At 44.3% G+C, this 17645-nt stretch overlaps 1 protein-coding gene across 3 annotated transcripts in view; it reads left to right on the top strand.

Annotated features, from left to right (window-relative positions):
* The first annotated feature begins 5017 nt into the window (after positions 1–5017).
* The window catches only part of scube3 (signal peptide, CUB domain, EGF-like 3), a 233417-nt gene continuing 220789 nt past the window's right edge, over positions 5018–17645 (top strand). For all 3 annotated transcript variants that reach the window (XM_060937716.1, XM_060937718.1, XM_060937717.1), the window contains exon 1: positions 5018–5411. In XM_060937716.1, the coding sequence (XP_060793699.1) occupies positions 5306–5411 (106 nt within the window). In that variant the 5' untranslated portion in view covers positions 5018–5305. The remainder of the gene's footprint in view (positions 5412–17645) is intronic.

Consider the following 17645-nt stretch of genomic DNA (forward strand, 5'->3'; position numbering starts at 1 on the left):
GGAAACCGGAGCTCCCAAAGGAAACCCACACAGACACAGGGAGAACATCCAAACTCCACATAGAAAGGCCCTTGCCGGCCGCTGGACTCAAACCCAGGACGTTCTTGCTGTGAGGCAACAGTGTTAACCACTACACCATCATGCCACCCCATCACCAAAGTCCATCTATCCATCCATTATTTGTAAACGCTTATCCTATGCAGGGTCGCAAGCAAGCTGGAGCCTATCCCAGCTGACTATGGGTGAGAGGTGGGGTACACCCTGGACAAGTCGCCAGGTTATCACAGGGCTGACACGTAGACACAAACAACCATTCACACTCACACCTACAGTCAATTTAGAGCCACCAATTACCCTAACCTGCATATCTTTGGACTGTGGGGGAAACCGGAGCGCCCAGAGGAAACCCACACAGACACAGTGAGAACATCCAAACTCCACATAGAAAGGCCCTTGCTGGCCGCTGGACTCAAACCCAGGACGTTCTTGCTGTGAGGCGACAGTGCTAACCACTACACCACCATGCCACCCCGTCACCAAAGTCCATCCATCCATCCATCCATCCATCCATTATCTGTAACCGTTTATCCTGTGCAGGGTCGCAGGCAAGCTGGAGCCTATCCCAGCTGACTATGGGCAAGAGGTGGGGTACACCCAGGACAAGTCACCAGGTTATCGCAGGGCTGACACATAGATACAAACAACCATTCATGCTCACATTCACACCTACGGTCAATTTAGAGCCACCAGTTAACCTAACCTGCATGTCTTTGGACTGTGGGGGAAACTGGAGCACCCGGCAGAAACCCATATAGACACAGAGAGAGCACGCAAACTCCACTGGACTCAAACCCAGGACCTTCAGGCAACAGTGCTAACCACTACACCACCATGTCGCTCCGTCACCAAAGTCAAATCTTGTAAAAACACCAAATTGGCTATAACTTCGGAACCAGTCGATTTTCGCAAGCATCGTGCTGTGCATGACTTTTCATGCCTTTGTTTGTTTTTATCCTGTTCTATGTATCTTCCTGGGAATCCACTATTGCATCTTTGAACTTTTTGCACGTGACGGTGTTGATCAAGGGCGGCACGGTGGTGTAGTGGTTGGTGCTGTCGCATCACAACAAGAAGGTCCGGGTTCGAGCCCCGTGGCCGGCGAGGGCCTTTCTGTGCGGGGTTTGCATGTTGTCCGCATGGGTTTCCTCCGGTTTCCCCCACAGTCCAAAGACATGCAGGTTAGGTTAACTGGTGACTCTAAATTGACTGCGAGTGTGAATGGTTGTCTGTGTCTATCACTACGTTCAGACTGCAACCTGAAACGACCCATATCCGATTTGTTGTGGAATCCGATTTTTTTGTTAGGCCGTTCACATTATTATATGAGACTTGTATTATATGAGACTTGTATACGATCTCCAATATGAATGGAAAACGACCCAAAAGTGTCCCGCATGCGCAAATTGACACGTAATAAGCACATCTACGTAATACGTAAACAAAAAAAAAGCGCACTGTTCAAGTTTGCAAGTAAAGCATGGAGATGAGGCGAGACCTGGCGATGTGGTTTTTGTGGCAGCGGCGGAACTCACACAATAATCTGATTAATGTGGGCAGCAGACTAATGAGACCGAAGGTGTCAAATTACTGGAAATTTCCAGAACAATCTTATAATCTTATAATACAGGATGGTTTAAGTTATAAATCAGTTATAGAAACTGTTTTATTTAATCAGGCTAACAGATCAACATCCAGGTCCCTACCAAGTCCACCATTAGCTTGATCAATTCTATAAAAGGGGCGGCACGGTGGTGTAGTGGTTAGCGCTGTCGCCTCACAGCAAGAAGGTCCTGGGTTCGAGCCCCGGGGCCGGCGAGGGCCTTTCTGTGTGGAGTTTGCATGTTCTCCCCGTGTCCGCGTGGGTTTCCTCCGGGTGCTCCGGTTTCCCCCACAGTCCAAAGACATGCAGGTTAGGTTAACCGGTGACTCTAAATTGACCGTGAGTGTGAATGGTTGTCTGTGTCTATGTGTCAGCCCTGTGATGACCTGGCGACTTGTCCAGGGTGTACCCCGCCTTTCGCCCATAGTCAGCTGGGATAGGCTCCAGCTTGCCTGAGACCCTGTAAAAGGATAAAGCGGCTAGAGATAATGAGATGAGATGAGATGAGAATTCTATAAAAGTCTATTTAAATTCTGAAAACTGTACAAATGTTGTTGTTTTCCACCAAAGAGGCGGGATTAGCCAACGCAGAATAGTGACGTTTGTCTCTTGTTGATGATGTGTAGGTCGCATGAATGCGACCTGTCCGGTCAGACTGCAGTCGCATGTGAAAATAACGGATATGCATCGGAATTAGGACCACATATCCAAGCGGCCTGGGTCGCATGTGAAAAAAATCAGATCTGTGTCGTTCAGATTGTCAATAACAAATCGGATACAGGTCGCATATGGGCAAAAAAATCGGATATGGGTCGTTTCAGGGTGCAGTCTGAACGTAAGGCAAGGCAAGGCAAGTTTATTTATATAGCACATTTCATACACAATGGCAGTTCAATGTGCTTTACAGAAGTAAAAACAAAAACAGTAAACAATAGAGAAATAAAATTACATAAAATAATTTTATTTTTATTCTAAAACAATTAATTAAAAGAATTAAAAGAAAATAATAAGAATTAAACAATAGTAAAAATAAAATAATAAAAGGAAGTAGTAGTTCAAATAGGATGAGAAGAAAAAAAACCCCAGCAGAATAGAATAAAGAATAAAATAGGATAAAGTTAAAGTAAATTTAAAACATGCAGAGAAGTAAAGATTATAAAGAATGTAGAGAAGACAATATTAATTATTTAACAGAAAGCATCTGAAAACAGCTTGGTCTTTAACCTAGATTTGAAGCTGCCAACAGCAGGAGCATTTTTAATGTCCTCTGGGAGTTGGTTCCATAGCTGTACTGCATAGTAGCTAAAAGCTGCTTCACCACTTTGTTTTAACAACTGGTTTTAATAGTAAATTTTTCTGTTTTGATCTGGTAGATCTGATTGGGTTAAGCCGCTGCAACATATCAGAGAGGTAATTGGGCCCTGTACCATTTAGAGATTTGTATACCAGCAGCAATACTTTAAAGTCAATTCTGTAGCTTACTGGAAGCCAGTGAAGGGACCTTAGAATTGGGGTAATGTGCTCTGTTCTTTTTGTTCGTGTGAGAACCCTAGCCGCTGCATTTTGAACCAGCTGAAGTCGTTTGATGGTCTTTTTTGGCAAGCCTGTGAAAAGGCCATTGCAGTAATCAACCCTACTAGAGATGAAGGCATGTATTAGTTTTTCCAGATCATTTTTTGACATAAGTCCTCTTAGTTTGGAAATGTTTTTTAGGTGATAAAATGCCGTTTTAGTGATTGCTTTCATGTGACTGTCAAAGTTTAGCTCGCTGTCAATGAAAACACCAAGATTTTTAACCATTTCTTTAGTTTTAATCCCTTTTGTGTCAAGAATAGTGGTAATCCTGAGTCTTTCATCTTTTTTCCAAATAGAATTACTTCTGTTTTATCTGTGTTCAGCTGAAGAAAATTTTGTGACATCCAGCTATTGATTTGATCGATACACTGGTAGAGACATTCAAGGGGGGCATAATCATTAGGTGATATAGCAAAATAAATTTGGGTATCATCTGCATAGCAGTGATACAAAATTGAATTTTTATTGATAATTTGCCCAAGTGGGAGCATATAAAGGTTGAAAAGTAATGGTCCAAGAATCGACCCCTGGGGGACACCACAGGTCAAGGACATTGACGTTGAGGAACAATTTCCCAGGGTAACAAAGAAGCTTCTATCTTTTAAGTATGAATTTAACCAATTGATAACTTTACCAGTCAATCCAACCCAGTGTTCAAGTCGATATAGCAGTATGTTGTGATCAACAGTGTCAAAAGCTGCACTGAGGTCCAGTAATACCAGGACCGATGTTTTGCCTGCATCAGTATTAAGACGTATGTCATTTATAACTTTAATCAGCGCTGTTTCAGTGCTATGATTAGCATGAAATCCTGATTGAAAATTATCAAAACGGCTGTTTGCTATCAAGAAGGCAGTTAATTGATTGAAGACAATTTTTTCCAGGATTTTCCCGATGAATGGTAGATTTGATATTGGCCTGTAGTTATTTAACACTGAAGGATCCAGATTATTTTTTTTAAGAAGGGGCTTTACAACGGCTTTTTTTAGGGACACAGGAACAACGCCAGTCTCCAGGGATGTATTTATAATTTGAAGCACATCTGTAATTATAAGATGAAGAACAGACTTAAAAAAGTTGGTGGGCAGAATGTCCAGTTCAGATGTTGAGGAACTGAGATTTTGTACAGTTTTTTCAAGAGTCTCATAATCAATTAAACAAAATTCTGACATTGTGTTGAAGTTATCTATCTGTGTCATTGGTGATTGCAGTTTTTCAATTTTTTGCAACTGAGATATATTATGAGGAATATTCTGCCGTATTTTATCAAGTTTACCTTTGAAAAAGGATGCAAACTCATTGCATTTATTAACTGAGAGAAGTTCAGGTGCTCTATGTAGTCTATGTGTCAGCCCTGTGATGACCTGGTGACTTGTCCAGGGTGTACCCCGCCTTTCGCCCGTAGTCAGCTGGGATAGGCTCCCAACACTCATGAGATGAGATGAGATGAGATGAGATGAGATGAGATGAGATGAGATGAGTGTTGATCAATCTAGGGTTGTTTTTGGCCCTTTTGGTGTTCCAGAGTCAGGTCCATTGATCTCGTGCGGTCTCGGAGAGTCTGACCTCTCGCGCCCACGGAAGCCGTGTCCATGGCAACCCCCACTTCGGGCGATTGTGAATTCCTCCCGGGGAAAAAAGGGGGGTTAGAAAGAGAGAGAGAGAGAGAGAGAGAGAGAGAGAGAGAGACGGGATCAGTGCGTGATCCTTCCTCTCTCCTCCCCCTTCCTCAGTCTCTCTCTCTCTCTCTCTCTCTCTCTCCCATACAAACGAGTCGGAGGCGAACATGAGCAGTGTCGCGCGCTCCTGTGCTCGCGCTGAACGCGGTGGTCGCTCCTCTTTCGCGAGCCGGACGCTATAACGGAGAGGATTCACGCGCACGGAAGGGAATAACGGCCACGCTTGCACGAGCGCTCCTGAGCCTCAAGTCCAAACTCACAGCCGGGATAAAAGTCTGCTCCTTCTTCTTCCTCCTCCTCCTCCTCTTCTTCCTCCTCCTCCTCCTCTTCTTCTTCCTCCTCCTCCTCTTCTTCTCCTCCTCCGGTCTCTGAGTTCGCCGCGCGCGCTGAGATGTTCCTCCAGGCGTTAGCGCGCGCCTGCGCCGGATTGGTGGCCTGCACCCTGCTTGCCTTTGTCCCGCAGCCGGCCGCCGCATCCCTCAGCCGATCTGCACATGGTGAAAGTTCTCTCTCTCTCTCTCTCTCTCTCTCTCTCTCACACACACACACACATCTGTGCGCTCCCGGTAGTGTCTGAGCATGAATTAACGGCTGTAACGACTGGCACGCGCTCGGTACACCTTGCAGGCGTCATGAAGAGCTGGATCATTTGCAGGGCGCATTTTGAAACAAATGTCTTCTCCAGTGCGCACACGCCACCCGGGACTCCGCATCCTTATGTCAGTGCAGTTCATTAATCAAACTCGAAGGTGCACTGAGCATCCGACAGACCCGATCCCTTTCCAAATGTCCACTCCACTCTGAGAAAACTTTAAAGCAGCTATTCGTGAAATATCTTGCTTGCAATCAGTTTCAATTCCAGTATGACTAACATTTTTAATCCGGTCAGCATTTTGTGCACATTTTAAAGCAGTCATATGCAATGCAGAGTTTCTGCATAATTCATCTGTTTGGAAGATTAAATCTGGATGCGTTTGTGGAGTAAAGCCCACCGCAGACCTTTCCGATTTTGTCGGGCCGATTAAATCGCTTGTGAATTGTAAATGTGTGCGTGGGCACCTCGTAGCCGATTTCATCAGTTCTCGGTTGCTCGGTTCAGATCGAACTGGTCTTGATATTTTCGGACGCGATCTCCTCGTACGCAACACAGTCGGTAGTGTGTGCGTTGTTACTACGATCTTATCGGTTACGATAATTTTAAACAGCCAGTTGGACTGCCAGGATTGATCACATGGTGTAAATAAGGCAAAATGGCAACTTGCGACAATCACACGTGGACTGCAGACCGGGAAGCACAACTTGTCACTTTGGGAAGCGTCCACCTGTCTTTGTGACGTTAGTTCACCTGATTACAGCAAACGGGAAAAGAGGAACGAGGCTATGGCTGTAATAATGACAGCTTTGAAAATGCCTGGTAAAGTATTATAGCATTGTCAGTGGTACAGAAATCGCTTGTCCGGAATCCCGGAACAAGTTGAATTTTAAGAACGACTGAACAAATTACAGTAGAATCAATTCTTATTATTGATTTGTCTAGTTGGGATTATTATCCTTTTTTGATTCTCATCTCATCTCATCTCATTATCTCTAGCCGCTTTATCCTTCTACAGGGTCGCAGGCAAGCTGGAGCCTATCCCAGCTGACTACGGGCGAAAGGCGGGGTACACCCTGGACAAGTCGCCAGGTCTTCACAGGGCTGACACATAGACACAGACAACCATTCACACTCACATTCACACCTACGGTCAATTTAGAGTCACCAGTTAACCTAACCTGCATGTCTTTGGACTGTGGGGGAAACCAGAGCACCCGGAGGAAACCCACGCGGACACGGGGAGAACATGCAAACTCCACACAGAAAGGCCCTCGCCGGCCCCGGGGCTCGAACCCAGGACCTTCTTGCTGTGAGGCGACAGCGCTAACCACTACACCACCGTGCCGCCCCCTTTTTTGATTCTAATATTCAAAATTTAATACTTTTCACTATCACGTGATATCTTGGACACCTAACCATCTATTCGGGCTGAATGCATACAATGTCTCGCAAATGTGTGCGGGGAATTTTGAACCGGTCAAATCGGGCCCGTATACTCGTAACCGATCGCCCGACACACGAAGCCCTGATGAAATCAGGAAGGCATGCGCTGGGCTTTAGCTGATGACTTTATAATCAGTCTCACAGGGGATGAATGTTTTTATTTTATAAGGGTTTCCATGCATGTGCCATTCAGAGTTAAAGGAGAACCGAAGTCATTTTTAAACTTGCTTTATTTCTTAATTAACATGTTATTCAGTTACGTTTTCGGTTTTAGTAACTTTATATCGTGACTTATATTGGCAACTAATTGCAATTAAATATTATACTTATCGGCCTATTCGATTTTTAGCCATGTTGAATTTAGTTCGTTTGGTCCACGGCAGGCGTCGCTTGTCCACGCGGTCTTCACGAGACTTGTGCGAGACTTCGAAACGTGAAGTGTCAGCCAGGTGTCAGTGCCGCCATTTTGAAAACTGTTTTCCAAATGAAATATTGCACGAAAACGAGTTTAAATGACGATTACTGCCTACTTTTTTCAAACTTAAAACTTCCGGCTTGATTACGTCAGCATTCAAAAGAGTGCGCGCACATCTTTGGACAACGTTGGCAGATGTCGGTCACTTTGATTTCCACTGTACGTTTTACTTCCGTCCTACGATGTCTCGCACAGGTCTCAACGAATCTCGTTTACGGCTGTTGCTTTGACATATGGACTGATATATTACAGAGCATATTTCAAACACTCATAACTTGCTATAGCAGCGACAAAATAGCGATCAAAAATGCATTCGTATATTTAATAAAATGAGAAATAGAATTTTGATAATAAAAAATTTGCCTTCAGTTCTCCTTTAAACTAGAAGGTGCAGTGAGCAGTTCTGTGAAAGCTGGTGCATTTCCCAGCGTCCACTTCTCATAGATTAAACCTTTTAGAGCAGCTATTAGTGACACTAGTATTGCAGCCTTTAATCGCAGGATGGACTTGCAAATTGCGCTTTGAATTTTAAGAAAAGTTCATATCTCTTCCAGTTGCACTCTCCAATATAACGTTTTTAAAAGCGCGTCTGTCAGTTCATGCATGTATCATGCTTTGTTTTTCTCACAGAAAAGCTGTTCATTGAAGTGTCTGTTTTGAAGGTAAATGTGCTTCTAAGTCGAAATAACAATCATTTGTTTGTGGAGTTGATCCTTTAGATCCTATGGTAGGATCTAAAGACGGTCTTTTCCAGGGCAGATTTGATTGATAGATTGCACCGAGTTGCACGTTACAGCGCTTTCATTACTTAACTAGAAGCCAGTTTACTTCAGCCCATCCTTCAAAAGACTACAGTACATGTGAATGCATCTCGTCTCTATAAGGCTGACTTGCATACACATTTTCTCTTTGATGCTTCTAAAGATGATACAGATATGAAACTGATGTGAGAGTTTGCTACAGAAAAGATGGATCTGCAGTGTGCTTCATGTGAAAGTCTTTCTTTTCCAAGTTTTAAGTGCATTTCTTAGTGAATGGTGAATTATTTTATTATTTAGACACATATGCACATGGTGCATGTACCTCCTAAACATACCTTACTGTGCAAACGTCTTAGGCACATGTAAAGAAATGCTGTCGACCAAAAATGACTTAAAAATAATGAAATTAAATGTTTCAGCATTAAAAAATACTTTAAGCAGTAAGCCATAATAAATTAAACAAAGTCAATATTTGGTGTGAGACAACCCAAAAAAATAGTAGTCTCAGGTACAGTTAGTGCAGTTTTATGCGGAAATGAGCTGAAGGTTTTACTGAGCATCTTACAGAACCAGCCACAGTTCTTCTGGACACTTTGACTGTCACACTCGCTTCTTCATTTTGCACCCAAACCCAGCAGCCTTCATTATGTTCTCATTTTTAATCTGAAAAGTGCTCTCTTGTGTAATATACTGCTCAGATACAAGCTTTTTTTTCTGTAACATTTAATTTTGTGCTGGAAAACAAACGTCTGGAACCCTAAAATGTTTTTGTAATGACTCGATAATGTAGAAATCATAAAATAGAAATCTGTAGCAAAGTTTGTATGAAAAAACAAACAAACAGGGTGCCTAAGAGTTTTGCACAGCACTGTATATACCTCCATGTTACTGTATTCAGACCTTCACTCATATTGCGTAGGACCTCTGCATTTTAACATCACTCAAAAATACCCCACAGGAGCTCTCTTCTGTTTTTTTTTTCTCCCAATACAAAGAGCAGATCCACTTATGAATTTGGAATGGTTGACAGTTGCGTACGTGTTTTGAACTCTCCAAGTAGACGTGCAACGATTCCACCGATTCACCATTTGATTCGGGTCACAATATTGGGTTCATGATTTGATTTTTACACAATATTTTTGAAAAACAATTAAATGAAGAAAACATATTTTACAAAAAAAAATTATTTTCCTGTTTTTATCAACTATCAACTTAAATATTCCTTTTGTAAAATAAAAAAACCCTTTTGTTTCATTTTCTTAATAACCAACAATAAGTATTTATCCAAATTTGTAAAAGTTGGAGTAAAATATAATAGCCTATTAACTAAAATATTCATTTTATTAATAATGAAAAAGTTAATAATTAATAGGCCTTTTCTTAATTAACTTTTATGAACATTTGCACGGCATCCATTTTCTCCTCCTTTCTTTAACTTTCAGAAGTCTGTAAAAAGAGAGCTCCGATTTCTTATTAAATCTAGTTGTACAGTAAATCACACAACAGCTCTGTCCCATTTTAGATCTACTTGTTTTTGTGTTTGCACGGTATTAGAGCTGTGTTACTTCTGCCTAGGGTGAAGTCACATGCATTCCCGCTATCGTACGTTATTAGACATTGTTTTGTTTGCATTGCATTAGACATTGCATTGTTTAGGCAGCCATCTGCTGTCCAAACAACACAATTACAGCGAGGAAAAGCTAAGGGATGTTGCAGCCTGAAAAATAATCGCAATTCATTTTTATTTAATTTATTTGAATCGTCATAAATATGTGTTGTGATTTATCTCTGCATGATATATCATTACATGCCTATCTCTGATGTTAACTGACCCCATTGAAGCCACGCCGCCTTTTATCTATCTCACATTAATAATGTTTTGGCCGGTTCGCTTGTCTTTACTTGATTTTGTCATTTGAAAGGTGCATTAATACAGCGCTCTTGCTCTCTGTGCCATAGCTTTTCTAAACAGAATAGTTTTAAGGTTTGTTGATGTGAAATAAAATCTATCAATCTGTGTTCAACTGTGCTAAAATTGCACAAGTACATACGGTAATGTGAGTTAACTGTATTTATTAGGGATGTCACGGGGGGAAAAAAGGTCAAAACTGGCAGTTTTTCAAACGACGAGAAAATTGGCTGAAAATTTTGACCAGAAAAACATTACAGTGGAGCATCAAATCTAAGACTCGATAAATAAATTTAAACCGGATGATAATTAGAAAGTGATTAAAATGTGATTTGTTCTGAGAGAAAAGAAGCAATTAAACAGTTTGTGCAGATCAAGAAGTGAAAAAAAAGTGAAGAAAGTGTCAGAAAACATTTCATAGATTCAACAAGGGACATTACACAAGCAATGCGTGAAAGGATTGTTGTTTTTTTACTGTTTACTCCTGACATTTTTACCCTCCATTCACCACTTATTGTAACTTGAAATCATTTTGTCATCCTGCTCATATATGACTTTCATAAATAAATTATTCTTTACAAAAGTCAAATTAAAATTTCAATTCGCTGGGGGCGTCGTGGCTCGGGTGGTTGGGGCGCCGTACCGTGAATGCGGGCGACCCGGGTTCGATTCCGGCCCGAGGTCATTTCCCGATCCCTTCCCGTCTCTCTCTCTCCCGCTCATTTCCTGTCTCTGCACTGTCCTATCCAATAAAGGTGCAAAAAGCCCAAAAAATATCTTTAAAAAAAAAAAAAAAAAAAAATTTCAATTCGCTTTTTGTCATTTAAATCAAATTCATATTTCATAGACTGTCCTTGAGTAGATAGTATAAAATTATTTTTAAACAACATTATACTTGAAATTTAAAAAAAGATATTCCAGTGTTAACATTCAGGTCTAAACTATTTAAAGTTTATGACAAAAATGAGAGCAAAAAATGATATCTTAGCAAACAAAAATATCTTGGATATGAGTAAATTTCTCGCTTAATAGTTATTCTGAGTCTGCTATAAATCCAATTGTGGCAGTTCCTTACGAGGGGGTGGAGCACAGAGGACGGCAGGACAGAGATCAGGTTTATACAAAGGCTTTATTGCCACACTTTTCAGTCTAACAATATTGTATTCCACAATAGAGACACACACACACACACTGGCGTCTCGTCCGGGGATGAGCTCCTCTGCCCTCGCTCTCCCTCCTTAAGTAGGGTGCGGTCACTGGGAAGACACACAAACACAGGTTAATTGCTCTCAGGTGTAGTGATTCTGCCACTTACCTTCCCTGACTCCACCCTCCTGTCACAGACTGGCGCTTGACCACGCCCCCGCTGCCACATACCCCCACCGCCCAACTCAAGCTGGGCGGCTGTCCGGCCTGCAGCCGACTCCCCCCCCTTGACGGGAGAGGAAGTCCGCCACGACCATCTGCGCCCCCGGCCTGTGGACCACCTTGAAATTAAAGGGCTGGAGTGCCAGATACCAACAGGTGATCCGCGCATTGGCATCCTTCATGCGGTGGAGCCACTGGAGGGGCACGTGGTCCGAACAGAGGGTGAAAGGGCGCCCCAGCAGGTAGTACCGGAGGGCGAGGACCGCCCGCTTGATGGCCAGACACTCTTTCTCTATGGTGCTGTAGCGCCCCTCACGCACCGACAGCTTCCTGCTGATGTACAGGGCAGGGCGATCCTCCCCCTCCACCTCCTGGGACAAAACCGCCCCCAGCCCTCTGTCCGACGCATCGGTCTGCAACATAAAGGGGAGAGAAAAGTCAGGGGAGTGTAAAAGTGGCCCCCCACACAGTGCAGCCTTTACCTCAGAAAAAGCCCGCTGGCATTGCTCCGTCCACTGGACCGGATCTGGTGCCCCCTTTTTAGTGAGATCAGTCAGCGGGCTGGTGACGTCCGAATAATTAGGTATAAACCTATGATAATAGCCAGCCAGCCCCAGGAACTGTCTCACCCCCTTTTTAGTCTTGGGCCTCGGGCAGGCTGCAATTGCTGCGGTCTTGTTAATTTGGGGACGCACCTACCCGTTGCCCAAGTGGAAGCCCAGATACCGTACTTCCACCCGCCCAATCGCACACTTCTTTGGGTTGGCTGTGAGACCCGCTCGCCTCAGCGACCTAAGGACGGCCCTTAGGTGTTCAAGGTGCCTCGGCCAGTCATTACTATATATGATGATGTCGTCAAGATAGGCGGCCGCATAAGTGGCGTGGGGGCGGGGGACCCTGTCCATCAGCCGCTGAAACGTAGCGGGCACCCCAAACAGCCCAAACGGAAGTGTGACGAATTGGTGTAAACCAAACGGTGTGGAAAAGGCCGTTTTTTCTCGGGATAGTGGAGTCAAGGGGATCTGCCAATATCCCTTTGTCAAATCCAGTGTCGAATAAAAGCGAGCCGTGCCGAGTCGATCGAGCAACTCATCAATACGAGGCATTGGGTGCGTGTCAAATTTAGACACCACGTTGACTTTTCTATAGTCCACACAGAACTGGACCGACCCGTCGGCCTTGGGTACCAAGACCACCGGGCTGCTCCAGTCACTGTGGGACTCCTCGACAATGCCCATTTCGAGCATGGTCTGAAGTTCTTCCCGAACCACCTTTTTTTTGTGTTCGGGTAGCCTGTAAGGGCGGCTACGCACTACCACCCCCGGGGGCGTCTCTATGTGGTGCTCTATGAGGTTAGTGTGACCGGGAAGGGGCGAGAACACATCCGAAAACTTGGTCTGCAACTGGGCGACCTCCGTGAGTTGGGTCGGGGAGAGGTGGTCTCCACAAGGGACCGGAGAGGCACGGGATGCCAATGCCCCTTTTTGAACCTCCGGCCCCAGCTCCGCCTTCTCTGGAACCACCGACACCAACGCCACGGGGACCTCCTCATTCCAGAGTTTAAGCAGATTGAGGTGGTAAATCTGTAGCGCCCCCTGGGGCATCGTGGCTCAGGTGGCTAAGGTGCCATACCATAAATCCGGGGACCTGGGTTCAATTCCGACCCGACGTCATTTCCTGATCCCTCCCCATCTCTCTCCCGCTCATTTCCTGTCTCTACACTGTCCTATCCAATAAAGGTGGAAAAAGCCCCCCCCCCAAAAAAAAATCTTTAAATCTGTAGCGCCCCACCCCTGTCCGTTTGCCTCACCTCATAGTCGACGTCCCCGACTCGCCGTGTGACCTCAAAGGGTCCTTGCCACCTGGCGATCAATTTGGAGCTCGACGTGGGCAACAGTACGAGAACCTTATCTCCCGGTGTGAACTCCCTAAGGCGCGTACCCTTGTTGTACAGGCGGGCTTGCCGTTCTTGGGCCTGCCGCAAATTCTCCTGGGTTAGGTGGGTGAGTGTGTGGAGTTTTGCGCGCAGGTCCATAACGTATTGAATTTCGTTCTTACTTTGCGAAGGTCCCTCCTCCCAATTTTCCCGCAGCACGTCTAGAATGCCGCGCGGCTTACGCCCATATAACAATTCGAATGGGGAGAACCCCGTGGAGGCTTGGGGGACCTCTCGCACTGAAAACAACAAGGGCTCGAGCCACTTATCCCAAGTACGTGCGTCCTCACTTACGAATTTTTTAATAATATTTTTGAGGGTGCGATTGAACCGTTCCACTAAACCGTCCGTTTGTGGGTGATAAACGCTGGTGCGGATTGGCTTAATCCCCAATAACCCATACAGTTCGCGCAGTGTCCGTGACATAAATGTGGTGCCTTGATCACTCAGAATCTCTTTTGGGATTCCAACTCGGGAGATAATGCGGAAGAGCGCCTCTGCAATACTGCATGCTGAGATATTGCGCAGAGGCACTGCTTCCGGGTATCGCGTTGCATGGTCCACCAGAACTAATATAAAGCAGTACCCTCGTGCTGACCAATCTAATGGCCCGACGAGATCCATCCCAATCCTTTCGAGCGGGGTCTCGATTAATGGTAGGGGGCTTAAAGGCGCTTTTGGAATGGCCGCTGGATTTACTAACTGGCATTTGCGGCACACCGTACACCACCTACGAACATCGCCGCGAATCCCCGGCCAATAGAATCGGACCATTATTCGGGCTAGTGTCTTATCCTGCCCTAAGTGTCCAGCCATGGGATTAAAGTGAGCCGCCTGGAATACCAATTCCCGGCGGCTCTTTGGAATTAAAAGTTGTGTGACTCGCTCTTTAGTTTGAGTGTCCTGCGTCACTCGGTATAACCTATCCTTCATAATCGTGAAGTAGGGGAAGGACGGGGTGGCGTTCGGCTGGAGCGTTTGACCATCGATTACTCTCACTTGGTCAAACGCATGTCGCAGAGTCTCGTCTCGCGACTGCTCTAATGGGAAATCTGTGAGGGATTCCCCAATAGAGAGAGGAGGGGCCGGCGGCTCCTCACTCTGACGCGAAGATGACGTAGACGGCTCTGCGACAGCTGCTCCCGCCAAAGCGACACTGGGACCTCCCCCTGTTAAATGGCAGGACCCACTCTTTACTAAGCATGTCATTAAATCCCGAAATCCCGGCCAATCAGTCCCCAAAATTAAAGAGTGGGTGAGGCGAGGATTAACCAACGCCTTCACTATAAATTTTTCCCCTCGGAAAAAAATGTGGACCGACACCAAAGGGTAGCTGTGAACGTCCCCGTGCACACACAACACCTTCACCCCCTGTGCTCCCCCCAATGCCTTGTCTTGCACCAGGCTTTGGTGAATTGAGGTCTGGTTACACCCAGAATCCACCAACGCCTGACATGTATCCCCTTGAATACTCACCGGTATGCGATACGCTCCGGCCAGATCGAGGGCGGCCTCTGGCGCGTTGGGGATCCGAACCACCGTGCCCACTTCCATCGCCGTGCACTGCTGTTGAAGGTGGCCCGGTTCCCCGCAGCGCCAGCAAACCGGCCCGGGCTTTCCCTCTGCACCGGTGTTCTGGGGCTCACTCACCTGAGGGGGGGAGAGACAGACACAGAAGGGATAAATGGGGGGGCACCACGGGTGTGGCGGGCTGGCAGGGGTGGAGGGGGTGGAGCACAGAGGACGGCAGGACAGAGATCAGGTTTATACAAAGGCTTTATTGCCACACTTTTCAGTCTAACAATATTGTATTCCACAATAGAGACACACACACACACACACTGGCGTCTCGTCCGGGGATGAGCTCCTCTGCTCTCGCTCTCCCTCCTTAAGTAGGGCGCGGTCACTGGGAAGACACACAAACACAGGTTAATTGCTCTCAGGTGTAGTGATTCTGCCACTTACCTTCCCTGACTCCGCCCTCCTGTCACAGACCAGTGCTTGACCACGCCCCCACTGCCACACCAATATAAGTTTATTTAGCATTTAGAGGCTTTTACTCATTTCAAGCTTTGAATTTTCTTATTTTATTTTTTGGCAGACAATCTTTTTTTTTTTTCAAATTTAAAGCCTTTCACCTATTTCAAGAAAGAAGTAAAATGATGTGCCAATAAAACAAGACTAGTTCAAGCTTGCAATTAGTAAAAAAATCTAGAAATACATTTAATAACTATATATTTTAGTTTTTGTAATCTTATAACTACCAAATACTTTTGACTGTATTGAAGATATTATAATAAGATGGGTATATATATTGCTATATCTAAAAAAAATGTTCCTTGGAGTTTGACACAAAAACAAACTATATATATATATATATATATATATATACACACACACACACACACACACACACACACATATAATCACCACAGTGTCCTACATGATTATTATCCCCCTTGTAAAGACTGGTAAAAGGGTAAAAGGGGTTCGAAAAAATCCACCTTTTGGTGACGTCGCTTCATCTCACACTGAAAACATGAGAGAAATCCAACCTTTAATTGAAATAAACTGATTCAGAGAAAACCAAATCACTTATCAAGAAATAATTATCTTCAACAAAAACACGCGCGCCACAATTATCGGCACGCCTGCATTTAATACTTTGTACAAACAGCACCGAGTCTCTCCTATAACATTTTATAAGGTTGGAGATACAGAGCAAGGCATCTGAGCCCGTTCCTCTTTACGCAATCTCTCCAGATCTTCCAGGGTCCGAGGCCCTCTCTTGTGCTCTCTTCAGCTCTTCAGCTCAGCCCACAGGTTTTCAATGGAGTTCAGGTCAGGAGAGATGGCCAGGGCAGAAGCTTGATTCTGTGCTCAGCGAGCCATTTTTGTGTTGATTTGGACATGTGCTTTGAATTGTTGTCCTGCTAGAAGATCCAAAGACTATCCAGTTTTAGTTTCCTGGCAGAAGCAGCCAGATTTTGATTTAAAATGTCTTGGTACTTCATGGAGTCCATGATGCCATGTACCCTAACAAGGTTTCCAGGGTCTTTGGAGGAAAAAAACCCAGCCCCAAAACATCACAGAACCGCCACCATATTTTACAGTTGGGATTGGGTTCTTTTCATTATAGCCATCTTTCTTTTTACACCAAACCCACCTTGAGTGTTTATTGCCAAAAAGCTGTATTTTTGTTACATCAGACCATAAAACACGGGTCCAGTCAGAGTTGTAGCAGCGTTTCATAAACTTCAGGTGCTTACCGTATGTTTGTAGCTAATTGACAGAAAAGGCTTTTCTCTGGCAGACCTTCCAAATAATCTGTTGGTATGGGGGTGGTGTCTGATGGTGGTTTTGGAGACTTGGAAACCCCAAGATTTTACTTTTTCTTGTAATTCACCGACAGTGATCCTTGGGGATTTGTGTTATTTCACTTACCCTCCTCCTCACTGTAAGTGGGGCAAAATAAAATTGAGTTCTCTTCCAGGCGAGTTTGTAACAGTTCCAGTTGGTGTCCACTTCTTTATTATTGTCCTACCAGTCGAAATGGACATTTCAGGTGAGTATCTATTTTTTAAATCACCATTCCCTGACTTATGAAGGTCAACACACTTCTCCCTCATTTGGTTTGTGTGTTCTCTTATCTTTCCCATGTTGATGGATGACTAAGGGAATTTGGCCTCTGTGTCACTTCATATTTGTCCCCCAGTTAATCAGGAAGTCATGGATTACAGCTTGAAAGTTCCTACACACTCCAATCAACTCAAACATGTACAATTTAAATGGGAAACGTGCTTCAGTTACAGTACATTGTGTTCACTATAATTTCCAGGGGTGCCAATAATAGTGGCACATGTGTCTTTGTTGAAAATAATTATTTCTTGATGAGGGATTTGTTTTTCTCTGAATACATTTATTTCAATTAAAGGTTGGATTTTTCTCATTTTTTTCACTATGAGATGAAGCGACTTCACCAAAAGGTGGATTTTTTTTCTCATCCATTTTACTAATCTTTACAAGGGGTGCCAATAATTGTGAAGGGCACTGTATGTGTCATATATATATATATATATAATCTTATCTTTTCATGAAAACAGCATAAAATTGACTCTATATAAACAAGGACATTACATGAAAGAATTAAAAGAGTTCCTGTAGTAACTCTCAGTGAACGCTTTTTCACGATACGGCTTGTTACTTTACTGATAATAATTACAGGAAATATATTACGTAATGAG

This window comes from Neoarius graeffei, chromosome 13 (assembly GCF_027579695.1).
Source record: "Neoarius graeffei isolate fNeoGra1 chromosome 13, fNeoGra1.pri, whole genome shotgun sequence".
Lineage (NCBI taxonomy): Eukaryota > Metazoa > Chordata > Actinopteri > Siluriformes > Ariidae > Neoarius > Neoarius graeffei.